General features: G+C 34.6%; 1 protein-coding gene across 1 annotated transcript in view; it reads left to right on the top strand.

Moving 5' to 3' along the window:
• LOC137621198 (vitamin D3 receptor B-like) overlaps positions 1-14,660 on the top strand; it is a 61,886-nt gene extending 47,226 nt beyond the window's left edge. Inside the window, exons 2-4 of the mRNA XM_068351608.1 lie at positions 10,306-10,561; positions 11,422-11,597; positions 13,015-14,660. Of these exons, the coding sequence (XP_068207709.1) occupies positions 10,328-10,561; positions 11,422-11,597; positions 13,015-14,587 (1,983 nt within the window). The 5' untranslated portion in view covers positions 10,306-10,327 and the 3' untranslated portion in view covers positions 14,588-14,660. The remainder of the gene's footprint in view (positions 1-10,305; positions 10,562-11,421; positions 11,598-13,014) is intronic.
• Positions 14,661-18,550: the final 3,890 nt, after the last annotated feature.

Raw genomic sequence — 18,550 nt, forward strand, 5'->3', positions numbered from 1 at the left:
GAAGAAAAACAGAGATAATGAGAACGGAATATGCAATGAAAGATGAAATGTCATTGGAAGGAGAAAAGATTAATAAGACAGATTCATTTAAATATTTAGGAATTATGATCTCTAATACAGGAACTTTAGAATTTGAGTTTAATGAGAAATAAAAAAAAAAAAAAACATATCAGACAATGGCTAGTTTAATTAAAAACTGGAAATCAAATAGCCTGAAATTACATATAAAAATTAGGCTATATATTAGTTTACTGTGATCAGTGTTACTGCAGGAATAGGAGTCATGGTATAACAATGAAACAATCTCCTACGGATTTTGTAGATTTGAGAACAAAGCCCTCAGAAGAATGTTGGGAGTTGAATGGCAAGACAGGATTAGAAATGAAACTATGGGAGATTACTCGAGTGCCACATGTGGATGAGATCATGGTGAGTGATAGATAGATATCGTTTGGGCATGCTCTTCGCACTCGCCAAGAGAAATTAGTTCACCAAAGTTTCAACTGGGCTCTACAAGGCGCTAAAAGAGTTGGATGACCCAGGCCTACATGGCTGAGGACTGTGAAACGTGAAGTAGGAGAAAATGAAGGAATGGACAAGTATTGATTTAAAAGCTGAAGATAGAGACGACTGGCGAAATCGCATTAATAGGCGTGGGAGATGTTGATGATGATGATGATGATGATGATATATATATATATATATATATATATATATATATATATATATATATATATATATATATATGTATGCATGTATATATATATATATATATATATATATATATATATATATATATATATATATATATATATGCGTGTATGTGTGTGGACGCGTGCATATAGTAATAGATTCATATGTACTTGATTTTGTTTCATCATGTTTCGTAGTGTATGCCACTTTCGGGTCTTTCTGTTCCTAACCGAGAATAGAAGACCCCACCACAAGGTCAAGGGAGGGTATTGTTCTTCCGCTGGGAATGCTAGAACGGAAAAGGCAACCGTTCTTTTATCAGGTGACTTTGAGGAGAGATAGGGGCCAGCTGATAATGTAAATGCATACATGTAAACGTCAATGGATAAATCAGTAGGCTATATACTCGTATAGTTTCAAAGATATGCGTCCTCATTAAGAGGAAGCTACATAATTACTTCTCTGAACAACTTCACCTGCAGTTTTTTAAACATAACCTCTAGCTATTATTATACCCTTCGTCTTCCATAAAATTCAAGTGATAAATCCATCGTAGTACAGACTGTTTCAAAGAATCTACACTCTCTTGGCCGTGCAAGGAACAGCTTTAGTGTAATATAACCCTATTTAGAATGAGAAAATACTAGAAAAATCTATAATTGAAGACGAGGTCAAGCTGGTTGCTAACTACGAACTTCCTGCCATTTCAGGCCCTTTTCCTCAAACGTGGCTGTCTTCTTTGTCTTAGTATATCTAACCGCAGGCTAGAAATAATATATAGGTATCCTACAAAGAGGGCGAGTTCCTCTCTTGGACAAACACAGATTCCTGCCCTTTGGGCTATTTTACTCTCTCTCTCTCTCTCTCTCTCTCTCTCTCTCTCTCTCTCTCTCTCTCTCTCTCTCTCTCTCTCTCTCTCTCTCTCGTTATTTCAAGATAAACAGCAGCGTACTACAAATCGTAATGCGTTATTTTTAGCGTGTATTGTAGGGAATTGCAAAACCACATCAATGATTCATTTTCCAATTTTCTCCTGTGTAACAGCAAAAAAAAAAGTAATACGACCGTTTTCTTTTTTTAAATTTATACGCTTTTATGAGGATCATAAGATCATATTACGATGTTATAGATTTTAAAAGTTCTTAATGTTTTATGTATGCGTGAATTAAGAAATAAATGTCATAAGATATGTGTTGATAATGCAAATCTGTCTGTAACACATCAGGGGACGTAATATATCTTTACTAGTATAACCAAACCGTCAAATATGACAGGCAAATATTTAGGTAGATATGCACACACAACCCTCCCCCTCACACCGGGGTAAGACTGCTCCCTCTCCCTGCTTTCCAAGGGACGGGGAAAGCTCAGCGTGACCGATATATATATATATATATATATATATATATATATATATATATATATATATGTGTGTGTGTGTGTGTGTGTGTGTATGTATGTATGTATGTATATATATATATATATATATATATATATATATATATATATATATATATATTTATATATTTATATATACATACATATATATATACATATATATATATATATATATATATATATATATATATATATATATATATATATATATATATATATATATATATATACATATACTAATATATAGCCAGACACTTGCTCTTTATTATAAGGAGAGATGAAATTGCCTTCCATTAGTCCATTACTTAAATACTTTGCGGATATGATCATTTACTGAATGTTCTACATTTGCTTGTCATTCTCATTGCAGTTTTCAACTAGATGCATATAGCATGACAATTACTGAAACCTAACTCAAATTTATATAATTTCGGTAATGCTTTGCTAATAATTTTCGAAGAATTCTTAAAGCTGGACTTTCTGTTTAACCCATTTAGTAGTGTTTAGTTGTTTTATTTACATGTGAAATACATAGATACAAAAGATTTGTATTGTAATGGTATTTGCATATTATTATTTCTTTTTCCAATTTTATATTTATATTTGTGTTATGCTTTTTATCATGAAACCATTCAAGTAATTCAAATATAATGAAAAGCTATACATTTTTATTTCATGATATTACGAAGTTTGCATTCCAAGACCTTTAAGATGTCGATTGTTTTTGTTTTTTCGAAGAAAGCGAGTTTTTTTGTTTATTTAGAGTACACGACAATTATAGTTTGCTAGAGGCCCTTCGTAATGAGAGTACATTTCAGATATCTTTGTGCCTTAAAAAAGGAATTATTATTATTATTATTATTATTATTATTATTATTATTATTATTATTATTATTATTATTATTATTATTATTATTATTATTATATGTATGCATTCATACATGTGTCAGTAACCATTAACTTAAAAATACCTTTCTGCAAATCTGAACGTCTACCTTTTGAATAGAAAAGCAAACTCGAGAGAAGAGCAAAATAGATAGGAGTAACTGGACTATGTATATAGTAACGGATTTAGCATTATAAGCAAAATGGGAAGAGGCTTTACTTGTGACTCTTTTAAGTCCCAGGGGAATTACAAAAAGACATTCTGCGTGTCGTTCGAAATAAAACCACTCCTCTGAGCGAATTCCTGGAACAGAAGAACTGAAACTGTTAATTGGTACGCTGGTTGGCGCTGGAGCCATGAATCCTCATACTTTGATATTTGTGATTCTCTACTAAGTATCTTCAAAGTTAATTGAGAAAGAAATTTTCTTAGTGCCCTTGATTCTTTTTCTGATTTGTACATCTTATGATCATTTGCTTTAATGCATCAAAAGTAGAATATTTCTTTATTTGATTAAAAGAAAAAAAAATCCTTTAACTGATCAAATCATTTAGATTTTTCAGAAAGGTACCAAAATTTTATTACTTATAAAAATCTGTTAATTAGCAGAATGCGACATGTTGGCTAGTATAAGCTACGCTAGACTATATAGGATATCACTCATGTAACAATCCTTCCTTCCATAAGCCTTTTCTATCTTAACCTAAATAAAGTGTACTGTTTGCACTCGTCATTCTACTTAACAGAGTTAACAAACATCGATTTTTAAATGTTAGCCTAATATAAAACCATAATAATAGTTACAAAGAAGTTTGTTAGTCTGAAGGTGGCTGTATTTTGTTTTGACCTTGACTCTCTATCGGACATCAGATATAATTGATATATAATATGCCCTGGTCCTTACCTGGCTTTATCCCATACCCGATGGAGCTTACCCAAAAGAAACCACAGGTGAATAACTAAGCCACGTACATGATAAAAGAGGACTGAGCATTCATTAGTTATTTTCGATCTCATTTGATATCAGAAGGAAAGCATTCCACGGGCATAGACGGTGAATGTTTTTAATCGATTTATGAATTTAGCTATTAAATTAAATCAATTTCATGTGGGTATATCCACTTTAGTAGTGTTAAGCTATTAGTTAATTTATCTCCTTAGAATTTATGCGTTTCATTATTATTATTATTATTATTATTATTATTATTATTATTATTATTATTCGCTAAGTTACAGCCCTAGTTAGAAAAGCAGGATGCTATGAGCTCAAGGGTTTCAGCAGGAAAAATAGCCCAGTTTTGAAAGGAAATGAAGAAATTAATACTCTACGAGAGAAGTAATGAACAATCAAAATAGAACAGTAACAACATTAAAAAAAATCTTTCATAAGCAAAAAAAAAAAAAACTTTAAAAAGCAATAGGAAGAGAAATAAGATGGTATAGTGTGTTTGTTTATATAATTTGTGGTATTACCTCCGCCAACGAAGTTGCAAGGAGGTTATGTTTTGCCCCTTGTTTCTGTTAGTTTGTGAACAGCTTCATGGTCACAATTTTGATCGAAGAAAAATGAAACTTGCAGGGGTTAAATTCTATGTATAAAGGTGGATATGATTAAATTTTTGAAGGTCAAGGTCATGGTCAAGCAAAATGTCCAATTCATGTAATCAGCAATAAATTTGGACATCGTTGTCACAGAGACTTCAAACTTGGTTCATATTTAATTATATGAAAATCACACCAATTAATACATGTTCAGGTCAAAGATCAAGGTCAAGCAAATTGTCAAATTTTGGTCATCGACCATACGGCCATAATTTTAATCATAAAGTAATGAATCTTGCAGGGATTTTAAACTGTTTTGTAAAGAGCTGGAAATGATTATTTGATTCTGGGAAAGGCACGCAGATTTCGAGAAATAAGCTGCCGTGGAAAAGTCTGCACTTTCATGGTGCTTTTTAAGTTTTCTGTGTGATTATGATATTTTGAAGTCCAAAAATTATAGCCTATAGAAAGGTAGCATTTAAATTTTCGCTAAATTAATTCACAAAATAATTTTGATATTTATTTTTAGATGATGAAGTGGCGTGAAGGTAAATGATACGTTAGATATATTTGCGGGAAAACAGCATAGTTCGTATCTTATCATTGAACTTTCGGAATGTTTGTAATTTAAATTTAGTCTTGAAAATATTACTAACGTTTATATGGGGGTAGGATTCCTCAATGATTTCCTCAATATTATCGTTACATTGAAGCCCCTCATGCAAAATAAACTTATATGAAATACATAATTACTCTTTTAGCAGTAACAGTTGTAGATCTTGGAAATATTCTTTTCCATATGAATTACGTATTTGTAAATGCCTTGTTGAAACCGTTGGGTTATAAGAGCTGCTTTGGATTAACTACAAGTACATGCCAATAGAATTCGAAGATTTTTCAGAACTTGTCAAGAAGAAAGGATGAAACCTACGTGCATAAATCTATAAGAGTTTGTTTTTTATGAAAAGGATGAAAGGTTTAAATGTTCTCAAAAAAGTGGTACATGGTTAATGTATCTAAATGTTAAGAACGGGATATTAACATAATTCTTCAGGGCTGGAGGGATGTTAGTAACGTCAGTGCATCCCTTATGCGGCGCACTGTAGGCATTATTTGAGGTGTTTGTGGCGTCCCCTTGGCCCTGATTTGCTCCCAATTTTTATTCTTCTACAATACCTCCATTCCAGATTTCATTCTTTCCGCTTACTGTTCAACCATTTCACTTTCCCCCTACCTCATAATTGTTCCACGGTGCTGAATGGCCTTCCTGACCTCGATGCTGGGCATACCATATGACTCAAGTGCTTGTTTCATCAAATTCATCAGAGTGTTTCCAGTCTAAATGTTCAACTCTCTCACTCTCTGTATATGTGTGTGTGTGTGTTTGTGCGTACGGGTATGGTACTGGTTGTCATTACAGCAAGAAAGGTTAATGATAGAAATAATGTAGGACGTAGGATAAGGATAGGGAAGTAAGGATAAGAATAAGGATAGGGAAGGTAACGGACAGCGAGAGAGTACTACAAAATCATTTGTTAGTTTCCCACAAGCCCTTAACATTTATATAAAAAAAAGACCCAGAGGAAGTAGTAAAGTGCTCCACATGAGCCTTAGGCGTTAGTCGATTATTTTCACCGTTTTATGACATGTTTTTATACACTTTAAAGGGACTACTCATTAAGAGTAGAGGTAAGATATGCGTCTTTGGATAGACTCCGTCCTGGTTTTAATGAAATCATAGCCAAATTCCTGGATTAATTTTACATTAAGGGTGAAAGTTCCTGATCTATACCAGTGTTGGAAAAGAAGAATTTATATTCATATTTAGCAGGAAATTCTCAAAGTTAGACCATGTAAAATCATGTTAAATCGAATATTCATTAATCGTTATTGCAACTCGAGTCAGTGAATAATATTTCCAGTGAAATTAATGTAATCATTGTTCAGTTATGATTTGCGGAGAAACTACATGTTCTGCGCGTGAATTTCAAGAGACGGGATGATCGCATCTTTGTAATAAAAAAAAAAAAAATTAATTAAAAAAAAACACTGTCTTTAATAGTATGTTGCTGGATATAAAATTCCTTGTGCCCTTATTCTTGGGATTCACCAAACACCATTACCTCTTTCGTGTATGTGAATATTTAACTGCTCATTGGTTTATCATTTATTCATTGTTGATTTGTTATAAGCTTGGTCGTATAAGGTAATATCCCTTTAGATTGTCTCTTGATAAGTGTTTATATATATACTTTTATGAATCATGCGAGGGATAAAAAAAAAAGAAGTAAAAGGGCTTTGGTGATATAAGGATGATAATTTGATCATGATTAATAATATCAGTATCCTTGTTTTTAGAATATTTATCTTTATTAAAACTTCTGCTATAACTGCTCATATTGCTGATGGTTCGGTTGTTATGTTTATTATTACTTCTATTTTGGATGTTGTTACCTCCGCCAAGGAGGTTTTGCGATCGAGTCGGTTTATTTATAGGTCTGTGTGTCTGTGGAAAGAAAGGATTACGTCAAAACTACTGAGGGATTTTGACGAAAACTTCACCACAGATAGATCTGAGGTCAAGGACAACCCCATTAAATTTTAAAGATGATCCTGATCCGGATCTGGATTCTAGATCCAGATTTAAGGATAACGTCAAAACTGCACAACGGATTTTGACGAGATTTGTACCACAGATAGATCTTAGGTCAGTAAAAACGAGAATATGGAAGGGTAAAACAAAAGACAAAATACTTAAATAACACGGTTATATCTGCTATGCCATCAACTATGAGAAGTATTAACATTTTGAGGCAATGAATCCCGCTCCCCGACCCAGCCTTCGACCTAAAAGACGAGGAAATCATTTATGCCCTGCATCCCAAGAGCCATACAGCCCTGCCACAAGCATAACAAAGTACGTGGCAAGTTGTAGAGGTCAGATTGTCAGCTGCACGCTGCAAGGGCATGAACCAAACGACTGTATTTTTTACCGGTCTTGATTCTTGCTTACTTCTATTCATAAGTAGGAAAGAATTGGGTACAATCCCGAATATTGTTTGAAGAGTTCAAGTTTCTGGTTATAAATCTGATATAGTTGTCAATGAGTGCTAGATTGAGGCCAATAATCTTTTGAATCTGTACCTTCGGGGTGAGTTACGCAATTGTCTTTTCTGCTTTGCGGGCGATATCCAGGATGCAGACTCACGCTCATTTGCTTGGTTTTATTTTTCCATGTGTGTCCTTATTAACTATTTTATTTAGGTATATATTTATATGCATTTTGTTTGGTTTAGCTTTTTACCTTCGAATTTATTTTGCTAGTCTCTTGTACTGATCTGACATTTTTTTTTATAATTATTCACTCTTCTGTAAGGAACCGCTTCAACTAAAATTTACAAAGTAATTTCATTAATATTATTATTGTTATTATATCATTGATAATAACATTGTATTTCAGTTAAATATCAAGATAGCTCGATGTTACACATGCTATGATAGATTTATATTTGAAAAAGCTGAAACCGGAAATGCAAAAAACCTCGAAGAGTAATTTACAATTTGCCAAGTATTTACCAACATTCACATACATTCTCTTGTTTACATCAAAGCATGCTGGACTTGGCAGGGAGAAGAGAGAGATGAAAGTCGCCGAGAGGTTAATAAGGTGTCTATCATAACTCCACCACGTAAGAGGAAAAATCATCTAGAAAACATGTGTGTAACCATCGCAGGGGGGTGGGGGCGGGGGGGGGGGGGTTGAAGAAAAACACGAGGTGGAAAAGAAATATGAGGAAGAGCCGGAGAATTTTCTTTTTCTCTTGACTTGTGAATCTTGATTGTTTTGTCAACCGTAAATAATGATGGAGATGATAACGTTATTAGGTGCCTCAGATCTCTCTCTCTCTCTCTCTCTCTCTCTCTCTCTCTCTCTCTCTCTCTCTCTCTCTCTCTCTCTTTTTATCTTGTCATTGATGTTGCTGGATTCTTCCGTTAAAAGGATACAAGCCGCAAGCACCTATGGAAATTCTTATCTACTTAATCACCGTCAACATGAGATTTCTGAAGAGATAATGTCTATTATCTGGAATTGATTTTAAACTAAAATACAAAAATAGACCGATAAGTTTCGAATTTTTAAGACAGTAAGAATTATTTCTGTTGGAATAATAGAAACGAACCTTGAAGAATCTATGGGCAGTTATCTTTCAAATCAACTCTTTTTCTGTTTGAGGTATTGGTATAGGTTCATTTACTTTACTCTTCATATAGTAAAAAGAGCCTTTGAACATAATCCACCTACCAACACCAAAACAAGGAGAAACACAATAAGATGGGCTGGATGAGAGAACGAGGAATAGGAAACCAGGAAACTAACAAACCCAAAGTAATTATCGGCGTCTTCACTCTTTGATCCCATTTTCCTCCAAACTCGTCAATATCTATTAACCTTCCGACGGTAAGGTTCAACCTAAGGATTGCTGTGCTATGAGGAAAACGACGCTGAAGAAGAGAGTCTATGAGGAAAAGAGCTCGAAAATGGGAAGGAAACCGAGGCGATTGCGGCAAACGGCAGCAAGATACCTGTTTCACTTAGCCCAGGATCGTTCTCTTTTCTGTAGGTGAGTGTGTGCTCTCCGACGCAGACGCACGGGAAAGGTGACTTGCAAAGGTAGCATTACGATATCATACACAGGCATAGATAAATGGCGTATATATATATATATATATATATATATATATATATATATATATATATATATATATATATATATATATATATACGCATATATATATATGTATATATATGTATATATATATGTATACATATATGTATGTATATACATGTTGTATATAATATATACATACATACATACATACATATATATATATATATATATATATATATATATATATATATATATATATATATATTTATACATATATGTATATATTTATATATATATATATATATATATATATATATATATATATATATATATATATATATATATATATATATATATATGCATATATATATGCACACATATATATATACATATATATATAAATATATATACATATATATATGCATGTATATATATATGCTATACACACACACACACACACACACATATATATATATATATATATATATATATATATATATATATATATATATATATATATACATATATATTCTACCATTTATCTGATATTCATATTTATGTGTAGGTTAGTTGTTTCTGTATGCCAACATTTGAGGTCAAAGGGCAGAAGACTGGAGCGAGATAGTACACGATAGCCCACTTTAGAGACATATCTAAAGTTTTTGGTATGGAAATAGAACACTGTAATTTCACACAAATTATTTTTCGTAGTGACAGACGTTTCAAAGAAATTAGCAGTGCAATTAAGAAGACATCCTAAAATTTATATTTTTGTTTCGGTTTGCGTTGTGATATGCTATACTGCGAGGCATTTTGAAATGCAAAAGATACCTTAAGCTATATTTTTAATACTTTATCTATCCTTTATAACATTCTTTATGCCTTTCTATATGATACGGTAGAGAAAAGAAGCAAAAAAAAAAATATTACAGGTGAATAATCTTTTTTGCAAAAATGAGGGACCATCAAGATAGTATCTGCAATAAGAACGAAGAAAAAATGTTATATGAAATGCTATATCTTTAATTGTTTATCATAAATCCATCGTCACCTAATATCTTAAATAGTTCGGGATAAGAAGCGCAAATATTTGACCTTATGTTTTACATTTCACAGAAGTACCGGTCAATGACACACCATGAACGGGGGAAATGTCCATCCTATGGTCGATCTGACGTCCCTTGGATGGGAAGGGATAGCTCATGTCAAAAGGGAGAAGACAGAGGAAATGGACGAAGAGATGGAACTGGATGTAGAGGTCAAAGGCGTCGTCAAACACGAGATGAGAGAAACCATCCAGGAAACTTCTGTCTCCTGCCAAGTCTCGAGTTCCGCGTCCCAGGATAACGATTCCGACGCGGAAGATAACAAAGTGAGTTTATGATCTTCTTCCAAGCTTCTTTGTAGCTCAGAACGACCCTTTTAGAGTAGCTATTCATTATCACAGACTGGTAGATAATGATCGATAAGAAAGGTTTAAGGTTTAAAGGTCACTCATGAATGGCAGGGGCAAGGGACAGTGACAATGCCTTCGGTAGCAGGAGACTGACAATATATACATATGATCAGCGCCCCAGCCCCTTCTCCATTCAAGCTAGGACCAGGGACGGCCAGGCAATGGCTGCTGATGACTCAACAGGCTCCACCAAACCCCCTATCCATAACTCACAATGATACTGAGGTTGCAAGACACTACAAGAAACTATCGAGCTTGAGCTAGACTCGAACTCCAGTCCGGTAGATCGCTAGACAGGGACGTTTCCAATATGTTAATACAACCCTAAAGGTGACAGAGAAACTAAAAGTTTTTTTCCTTAGGATTTGACTTGTTTTTGTAATTTGACTGATCTAATTTCTGTATTAATCAAGAGTATCCACCTGTACTTTCCTTGCTCACTGATTGTCTTTCGAAAATCTAGCCTACCGTATCCCTATACTTCTTTTACTGGAAGCCGAATCCCAATTCTGCTTAGAATTGTAACACAGTCATCAAAATTCTATGTAGGTTTATTGTCACTATATTATCAATACACATAAAAGAAGTAACCCTATATATATTTTTTCAATTAATCTGTTTTCTATAACGGAGATTTTTCTTTGAAGAAATCCTACATTGGTCTCTGCCAAATTGATTATTCACCTGCTAATTCAGGATAAGCGTCATTTACAGATAGCAGAGCCCATTTTTATTTACGTTTTGTAACCTTTGATCCCTTCCTCACTAATTTGCAGAGATGCGGAGTCTGTAACCGCATCGCCAGGTGTAACCATTTTGGGGCCATCTGCTGCGACTCCTGCAAAGCCTTCTTCCGCCGGAGCGTCCAGAGTCGGGTTTTCGATACGTTTTTCTGCATAAAGGAGGGGAAATGTGACGTCTACCGAAATAGGAAATCCTGCCAAGCCTGCAGGTAAGAGAGAGAGAGAGAGAGAGAGAGAGAGAGAGAGAGAGAGAGAGAGAGAGAGAGAGAGAGAGAGAGAGAGAACATTTTTCATTATTGCCCAACAAAGATAGATTCATTGAATGGTGTCATTGAGTATTATTGTTGATGGCATGCGCACAGCTTGGTTGCCTCGTCCTAATCGAGTGGCTATTATTGTCCTCCCAAACTTGCGATCAAGACTTTAGGTCTATGTAGACTGTTTTTTACCATAGTCTTCTACTGCTCCCACTGTAATATACTACTGTTACTGTTATTATCACTATTATTAGTATATTTTATCGCTATTATTAGTATATTTGGGAAGTTAACCCACTTCCAGGCAAGTAGAGATGAAAATAATTGCTACTTCAGTGCTATTCAATTTATATGAAACTTTTCTGGTTCGGTTTATTTTCTTTCGAGAATACATTTGTATTATTCAAAATAAGAAAGGAATATTCGATCATTTGTTCTTTCGTATTTTACTGTGAAAATGCAATGCAATGTAGAAGTACATGAGTTGTTATTAACCATTACCAGCATGCAGTAATGTGGAACATGGGAAAAATCCACGAACCATGAATTTTCTTTCAAGCTTCCTCCTTGCTCACTCATATTAAGAAAAAAATTTAATTCATAAATAAAGTTACACATCTTTTAATTTTACTTAAATAATTTCCTTCTGCTAACATTTATGTCGTCCCCTTTCCGACCCACGTTAAAAGATATATTTTGTTTTAGATTCGTGCTAATTTTTAAGAGCCTTAAACAGAAAATTGATACGTTATTACAAATAATGAATAGTTAATTCTCGATTTACAAAATGACTTAAGAATAACGACGAGTTCAATATAATCAATAAAGGCTTTTTCTGGTATTATGGTCTGTGAAATTACTATATTTGGATTTCATCAGGAATATACATATTCTGAAATAACATTTGGTAATTATTATATTAACATTAACACTGGCCGCATACATATCCTCTCAACGAGCTTCTTGCCGAATTACCTTCTTTCATGTAAATTTTACCGCAAACGAACAGTTTCCCCTTTTAAACAGTTCTTTTTATTTCCCATTTCCCTTATCGTCAGAAGCTGACCGCCCTTTGCAATCCCAGACGTATTTTCTTGTGTACGCAACCTGTCAAAAATGTCGGCTAGATATTTAGATAGATATGCGCACACACGCACACGTACACGCACCCTCTCTCGCCATGGTATGACTACTCCCTCTCCCCCTACCACAGGGAAACAAACGCAGGAATACAACCTAACCTAATGTTTCTTAATTTAACCTAACTTCTGAGGCCATGTCCTAACTTATGGGATATTACTTGAGACACTAATACTAGTATAACAGTATAGATAGATTAGATTTTTCTAAACAAAATTTCTACTTCCAGATTTAAACGATGTCAGGACATTGGTATGGACATATCCCTCGTGATGAACGAAAATGAGAGGAAGGCTCTTATGTCTAGGAAACTTGAGAGAAGGAGAAAATTGGCCATAGAGCATAAGCGTCGAGGTGTTCAGAGTTATCCAAATACAAGTTCTGATCATTTGCAGTATAGTCCAAATGCTATGAGAAATCTACAGCCCTCCGGAAGTCAATCTTGCAGAGATCATGGCAGCGACATTAATCATGCTTTAGAATTTCTGTCTGTGGAAGATCAAGAGAAAATATCTGGACTTCGCAAGCTACTGTTGCGGGCTCTCTCGTTTCCCGAATTCCCTCAACACTATTATGAGAAGAATGCTGATGTGCTTGAGCATCTCTTCTTTGTCTTCTGCAAAAGTATTGGGAAGTTTTTTGGTTCAACTCCCGAGCTCCGTGAGCTGCAAATCAACGACCAAAGAATTTTGCTGAAACCAGCAGTAGCTAGGGCTGCTTTCATATTCGGGACTCATCAGTACGACAGTGAAAGAGAATGGTGGCCAAGGAGACCTTTTACACATTCATGTCCTTTCCCGAAGATAATGCTTTCATCCGTTGAAAAATTCGTCGACGATGACACAACCATGTGCAAATGGAGACTGTTCTTTCAGAAATATTACTACCTGTACAGCGATGAGATATTTATGATTCTAAGTCTCATGGTAACCCTTTTTGATCATGATGACCCAAATTTAGTTGGCACATTGGAAATAGCCAGCAGAAAGAGAAAGTATATTCATTTACTAGAGAGGTATATGCAGCAATACCAAGCACACATTTCTGTCACAAATGCAATGTCAGACTTCTTTGGGTCTCTAGTTGATTTGCAAGAGCTAGGAGAGTGCTTTCAGAGACCAAACACTGAAGAGAAGGTTGGGTCTACTACAAGACCAGAAGAATCATTCAAGTTCTCTAGTTCCCTGGGCAATGGTGTTAACCTTCCACTGAAGAAAGCTTTTCACCAAAGAACAGCCTCTTTTTCCAGAGAAAGAGAAATTGAGGAGGTCATTGTTCTAGATGATGACGATGATGAAGATCTAAACTCCATACCTGAAACAAAGACTGGCATCCATAAAGTAGTCTTGAACTACCCAATAAAACATGAGTATGGGTCCCCCGATGCACACCAGTCATCATCTAACCATAGAGTAAGTTCTCCAGGGCTCATTGGTAGTGATAAAAGATATGAACCAGTACTTATGTGGCCTGACCCAGTAACAGCACCACAGAAAATATTAATACCTCAGTTCAGTCCACAGAACAAAACCCCTGTACGACAGAGTGACCAGATATACTCCAAACAAGAAGAGAACTTTGTACAGGAGGAGTTCCAGAGTACATCAGACAGTAACAGAGATGATAATTCACCAGATCAAATAACTTTACAACCATTACCCCATAATACCTTGGATGGAGGCTTGAAATCCCAACAATCTTCGGAAGAAGAACTTTTTAAAGTTTTGTACAAATCGCTCCCTCCACACCTTGCAGAACTTTGGGCAAAGAAGATTTGTTCGGCATCAAAAGAAGATGTTTAGCGTCATTATTAAAAAGTTTCTCCTTCTCCTCACCATTTCTGTCTATTTTAGTCCGTTCTTCATCATTAAAGCTATAAATATACAATTTTAACGAATATTCAATTGTTTTACTGTAAACATTTGAAATGGCAAACTTCACTTGAAACGTGGGAATCTCGTGTTTGTGTAAGTTAGACACATAGTCTTTATAAAACAAAAGTTAAAATCAAAGCAAAATAGATATGAATAATACACAAGCAACGTCATAATGATTGAATTAAGAGATAATTTCCAATGGGTGCAACTAGATGATGGTTATTTTCTGATTATAGCTGGCTCTGCAAAGTAAAACAAAAATTATTACCATATTTACTTAATAATATCTTTCCATTATAATCAGAAACCATACATGAATATATGGGCCCTTATTTTGAATGGTATGATTTTAGTCCTTTGTAAACGTGAAATGGAAAAGTAAACAATTAACTCAAATTTATGATAAATGTTATGGGAATTTGTTACCAAGATTGAGTGAATTCGATTTTAGGAACTATATGTGGCCCAGTATTTGAGCATAAGAAAGTTCCATATTACTTATATATACAGTGTATATATATATATATATATATATATATATATATATATATATATATATATATATATATATATATATATATATATATATATATATATATATATATTTATATTATATATATCAATATATATCAATGAGGTGACTGGCAGCAGGGTGACAGACTGGGTTTAAGGCAACAGACAAGCTGTCTCTTCAGCATCTACTCATGATGCCTGGTGGATGATCTTACTGGAATTAGTATGGACCAGCAGGAGTCACCTGCCCTAAATATATAGGCCCTGTACATTACAAGAAATTGGCTATCCTTTGACGAATCTAGCCAATGAATCCTCTATGGATTTAGTCAGTCAAGGGAAAGAAAAAGATGACAGAATGTTCCCCAGTCCCAGATGTAGCAGGACGCTAAGCAATCTCCTGGTTTATAAAAACTGATGGAGTTGGAAGAGAAGAAGTATGGAATTATGATGACACCAAGAGGATAAAAGTCATTAATGGAATGGAGAGCTGTGAATAGTTGATTGTTACTAGCAAAGTTTAAAAGCAAGCAGTGCAATACGAGTATTATAGTTTGCTATGCACCAACAAATGAATCCGCTGAAGAAAGGAAAAATGAATACTATGAACTGCAGAGTGTAATAGATGAGATCCCATAGAGATATGAAATTGTGATTGGTGACTTCAATGGTAAAGCTGAAAGGAATAATCAAGGTATAGAAAATGTGATGGATGTTGAGGTTCCTGGTGAAATTGCAAATGAAAAGGGAGCCCATTTTATAAATTTCTGTTGAACAAACACTATTGTCATTGGAGGTTATCTTTTCCAGCACAAGAACATCCACTAATATAGACTACATGGACTTCACCATGTGGCAATTACAAGAATCAAGTAGATCACATAGCCATTAATAAAGGGAGAAGGGGGACTGAGAAATATAGGAAGTTATAGAGGGGAAGATATTAGTAGCTTCTCATTGCCACGCTGAAATTCAAACTGAAAGCACCCAACAGAAATATAGATAGAATATATAGGTTTGATACAACTAAGCTTCTATAAGATGAGTACAGAGAAACATTTACAATTGAATGTAGGAATCAATTTGCAGTCTTAGAGACTTTAATAGACGAAAAGGAGACAATTAATGAAGAATTGTGTGCTATTTATATGTATATCAGTCAGTTGGTTGTGAAGGTTAGGGACATGCAGTTACAAGGAGAAAACCATGGATATCAAATGATACGTGCGATACTATAAAAAGGAGACAAAGACAAAAAGTTTATTGTTGAAAATTTTTGAGGAAGTAATAAAAATTAAAAGGTAGAGCATGCTAAGTATTCTAGTATTGATGGTAAGATCAGAAGTAAATTCCGGAATGACTGGAGAGAATATTTAGACAGGAAAGTAGATGAGGCTGACAAAGCTATGAATTCAGGGAGTGGCTATGGTGTAAGAATCGCTCATGAAATTGTTAATGAAACATCTCCGATGGCAAAGAAGAGGAAGCATATACCTATCAGAAAGCGAGATGGATCCGTTATAACAAGATGAAGAAACGCAACGTTGGATGGAACACTTTAGTGAGGTCATGAACAGGAGATATGAAGGGAATAATTTCATTGATATACCTGAAGCTGATGAACACCTTGATATGGCCATGAATAAATTCAGCGTGTTTGAAGTCAAAACTATCATTCAAAAACTCAGGCAATGGAAAGCCTCTGGTTACGATGTAATAACTGCGGAGATGATATTGGCTGAAAATGAAGTGAATCACAGTATACTTACAAGATTATTTTGTAGAATGTGGGGTGAAGAGCTAAAGTCTGATTAATGGGAGTTACGAGTTTTGGTGAAAATGGTAATAAAAACGAGACCTGACTGCTTGCAGTAATTACCGAGGCATCACACTTACGTCATTTTTTATGAAATTATATAGTATACTTATTCTTAAGAGAGTCGAGAGAAAGATTGATGAAAGGCTGAAAGATGAACAAGCAGGATTTAGAAAAGATAGAAGTTGCACTGACAAAATTTTTATTTTGAGATATGTACAGTAATGCACAGAATATAGAAATCTTCTTTTGAATACATTTGTGGACTGTGAAAAAAGCCTTTGATAGTGTGCACTGGCCACTTTTGTGGAGATCTTACGTTATCATGGAATTCCTCTCAGATATGTAAATTTGATTGTCTGTTCATGAGCATAGCAAGTGCAAAATTAATGTTAATGGAGTCTTATCAAACGAATTTCCAGTGAACAGCGGAGTACTCCAAGGGAATGTGTTGTCACCTATGTTGTTTATCCTCATGGATTTTGTAATGCGTAGAACAGTTGGAAATGGTGGAGAAGGATTCGGCTGGATTGATAATAAGAAATTAACTTACCAGAGTGTGCTAATGACGCGGTTCTTATTAGCAGATCACCACAGGACTTGCAAAGCTTGCTTATCAGAATGCTTTAGATATCACATGAGGTTGGGCTAAGGATAAATATAAGAAAGACAGAGATAATGAGAACGGAATATGCAATGGAAGATAAAATATCATTTGAAGGAGAAAGGATTAAGGATGGAGAATCAGTTAAGTATTTAGAAACCTTAATCTCTAATATAGGGTCTTTAGAACTGGATTTTAATAAAAGATTGAAAAATGCATATCAGAAAATGACTAGGTTAAGTAAAATCTGGAAATCAAATGGCCTGAAATTACAAATAAAAATCAGGCTATATATCAGTTTAGTGAGACTGGTGTTAACAGTATGGACACGAGTCATGGTATGACAATGAAACAACCTCCAAAAGATTTAGTAGATTTGAGAACAAAACCCTCAGAAGAATATTGGGAGTTAAATGGCAGGACAGGATCAGAAACTATAGGAGATTATTTGAGTGTCATATGTGGATGAGATCATGGTGAGTGGTAGATGAAGGTGGTTTGTGCATGCACTTCCCACTCCCCAAGAGAGATTAGTTCACCAAACGTCTAACTGGGCACACAAGGGACTAAAGGAGTTGGAAGGACCAGTCGCATAGGAACGGTTTTATCAGATGAAGGGGGCGGGGCTAAGTTTGAAAAGGCTCTGAAAGTGGAAGGCCTGGGGGTTCTCCCTCAGGAAATCTTTTTACAAAGAAACGCCTTAGATGTGATTTCCTGGCATAGAAGCAGATTGTAACTTTTTTTTTTTTCTTTTTGATGGTTTTTAGGTAACCAGTTACATTTTATACACAATGACTATCATGAAATACTGGTAGGCTTACTTAATGTATTTGCCGAAAACATGATAACATAAAAACAATAATTTTTTGTTATTAACCCTTTCCAAATTTGATCAAGTTAGGGCTATCAGTTTTCTAAACGTACTGTTTTTACTTACAATTTATCAGATCTGTCA

Source organism: Palaemon carinicauda, chromosome 27 (genome assembly GCF_036898095.1).
Source record: "Palaemon carinicauda isolate YSFRI2023 chromosome 27, ASM3689809v2, whole genome shotgun sequence".
Classification (NCBI taxonomy): Eukaryota; Metazoa; Arthropoda; class Malacostraca; order Decapoda; family Palaemonidae; genus Palaemon; species Palaemon carinicauda.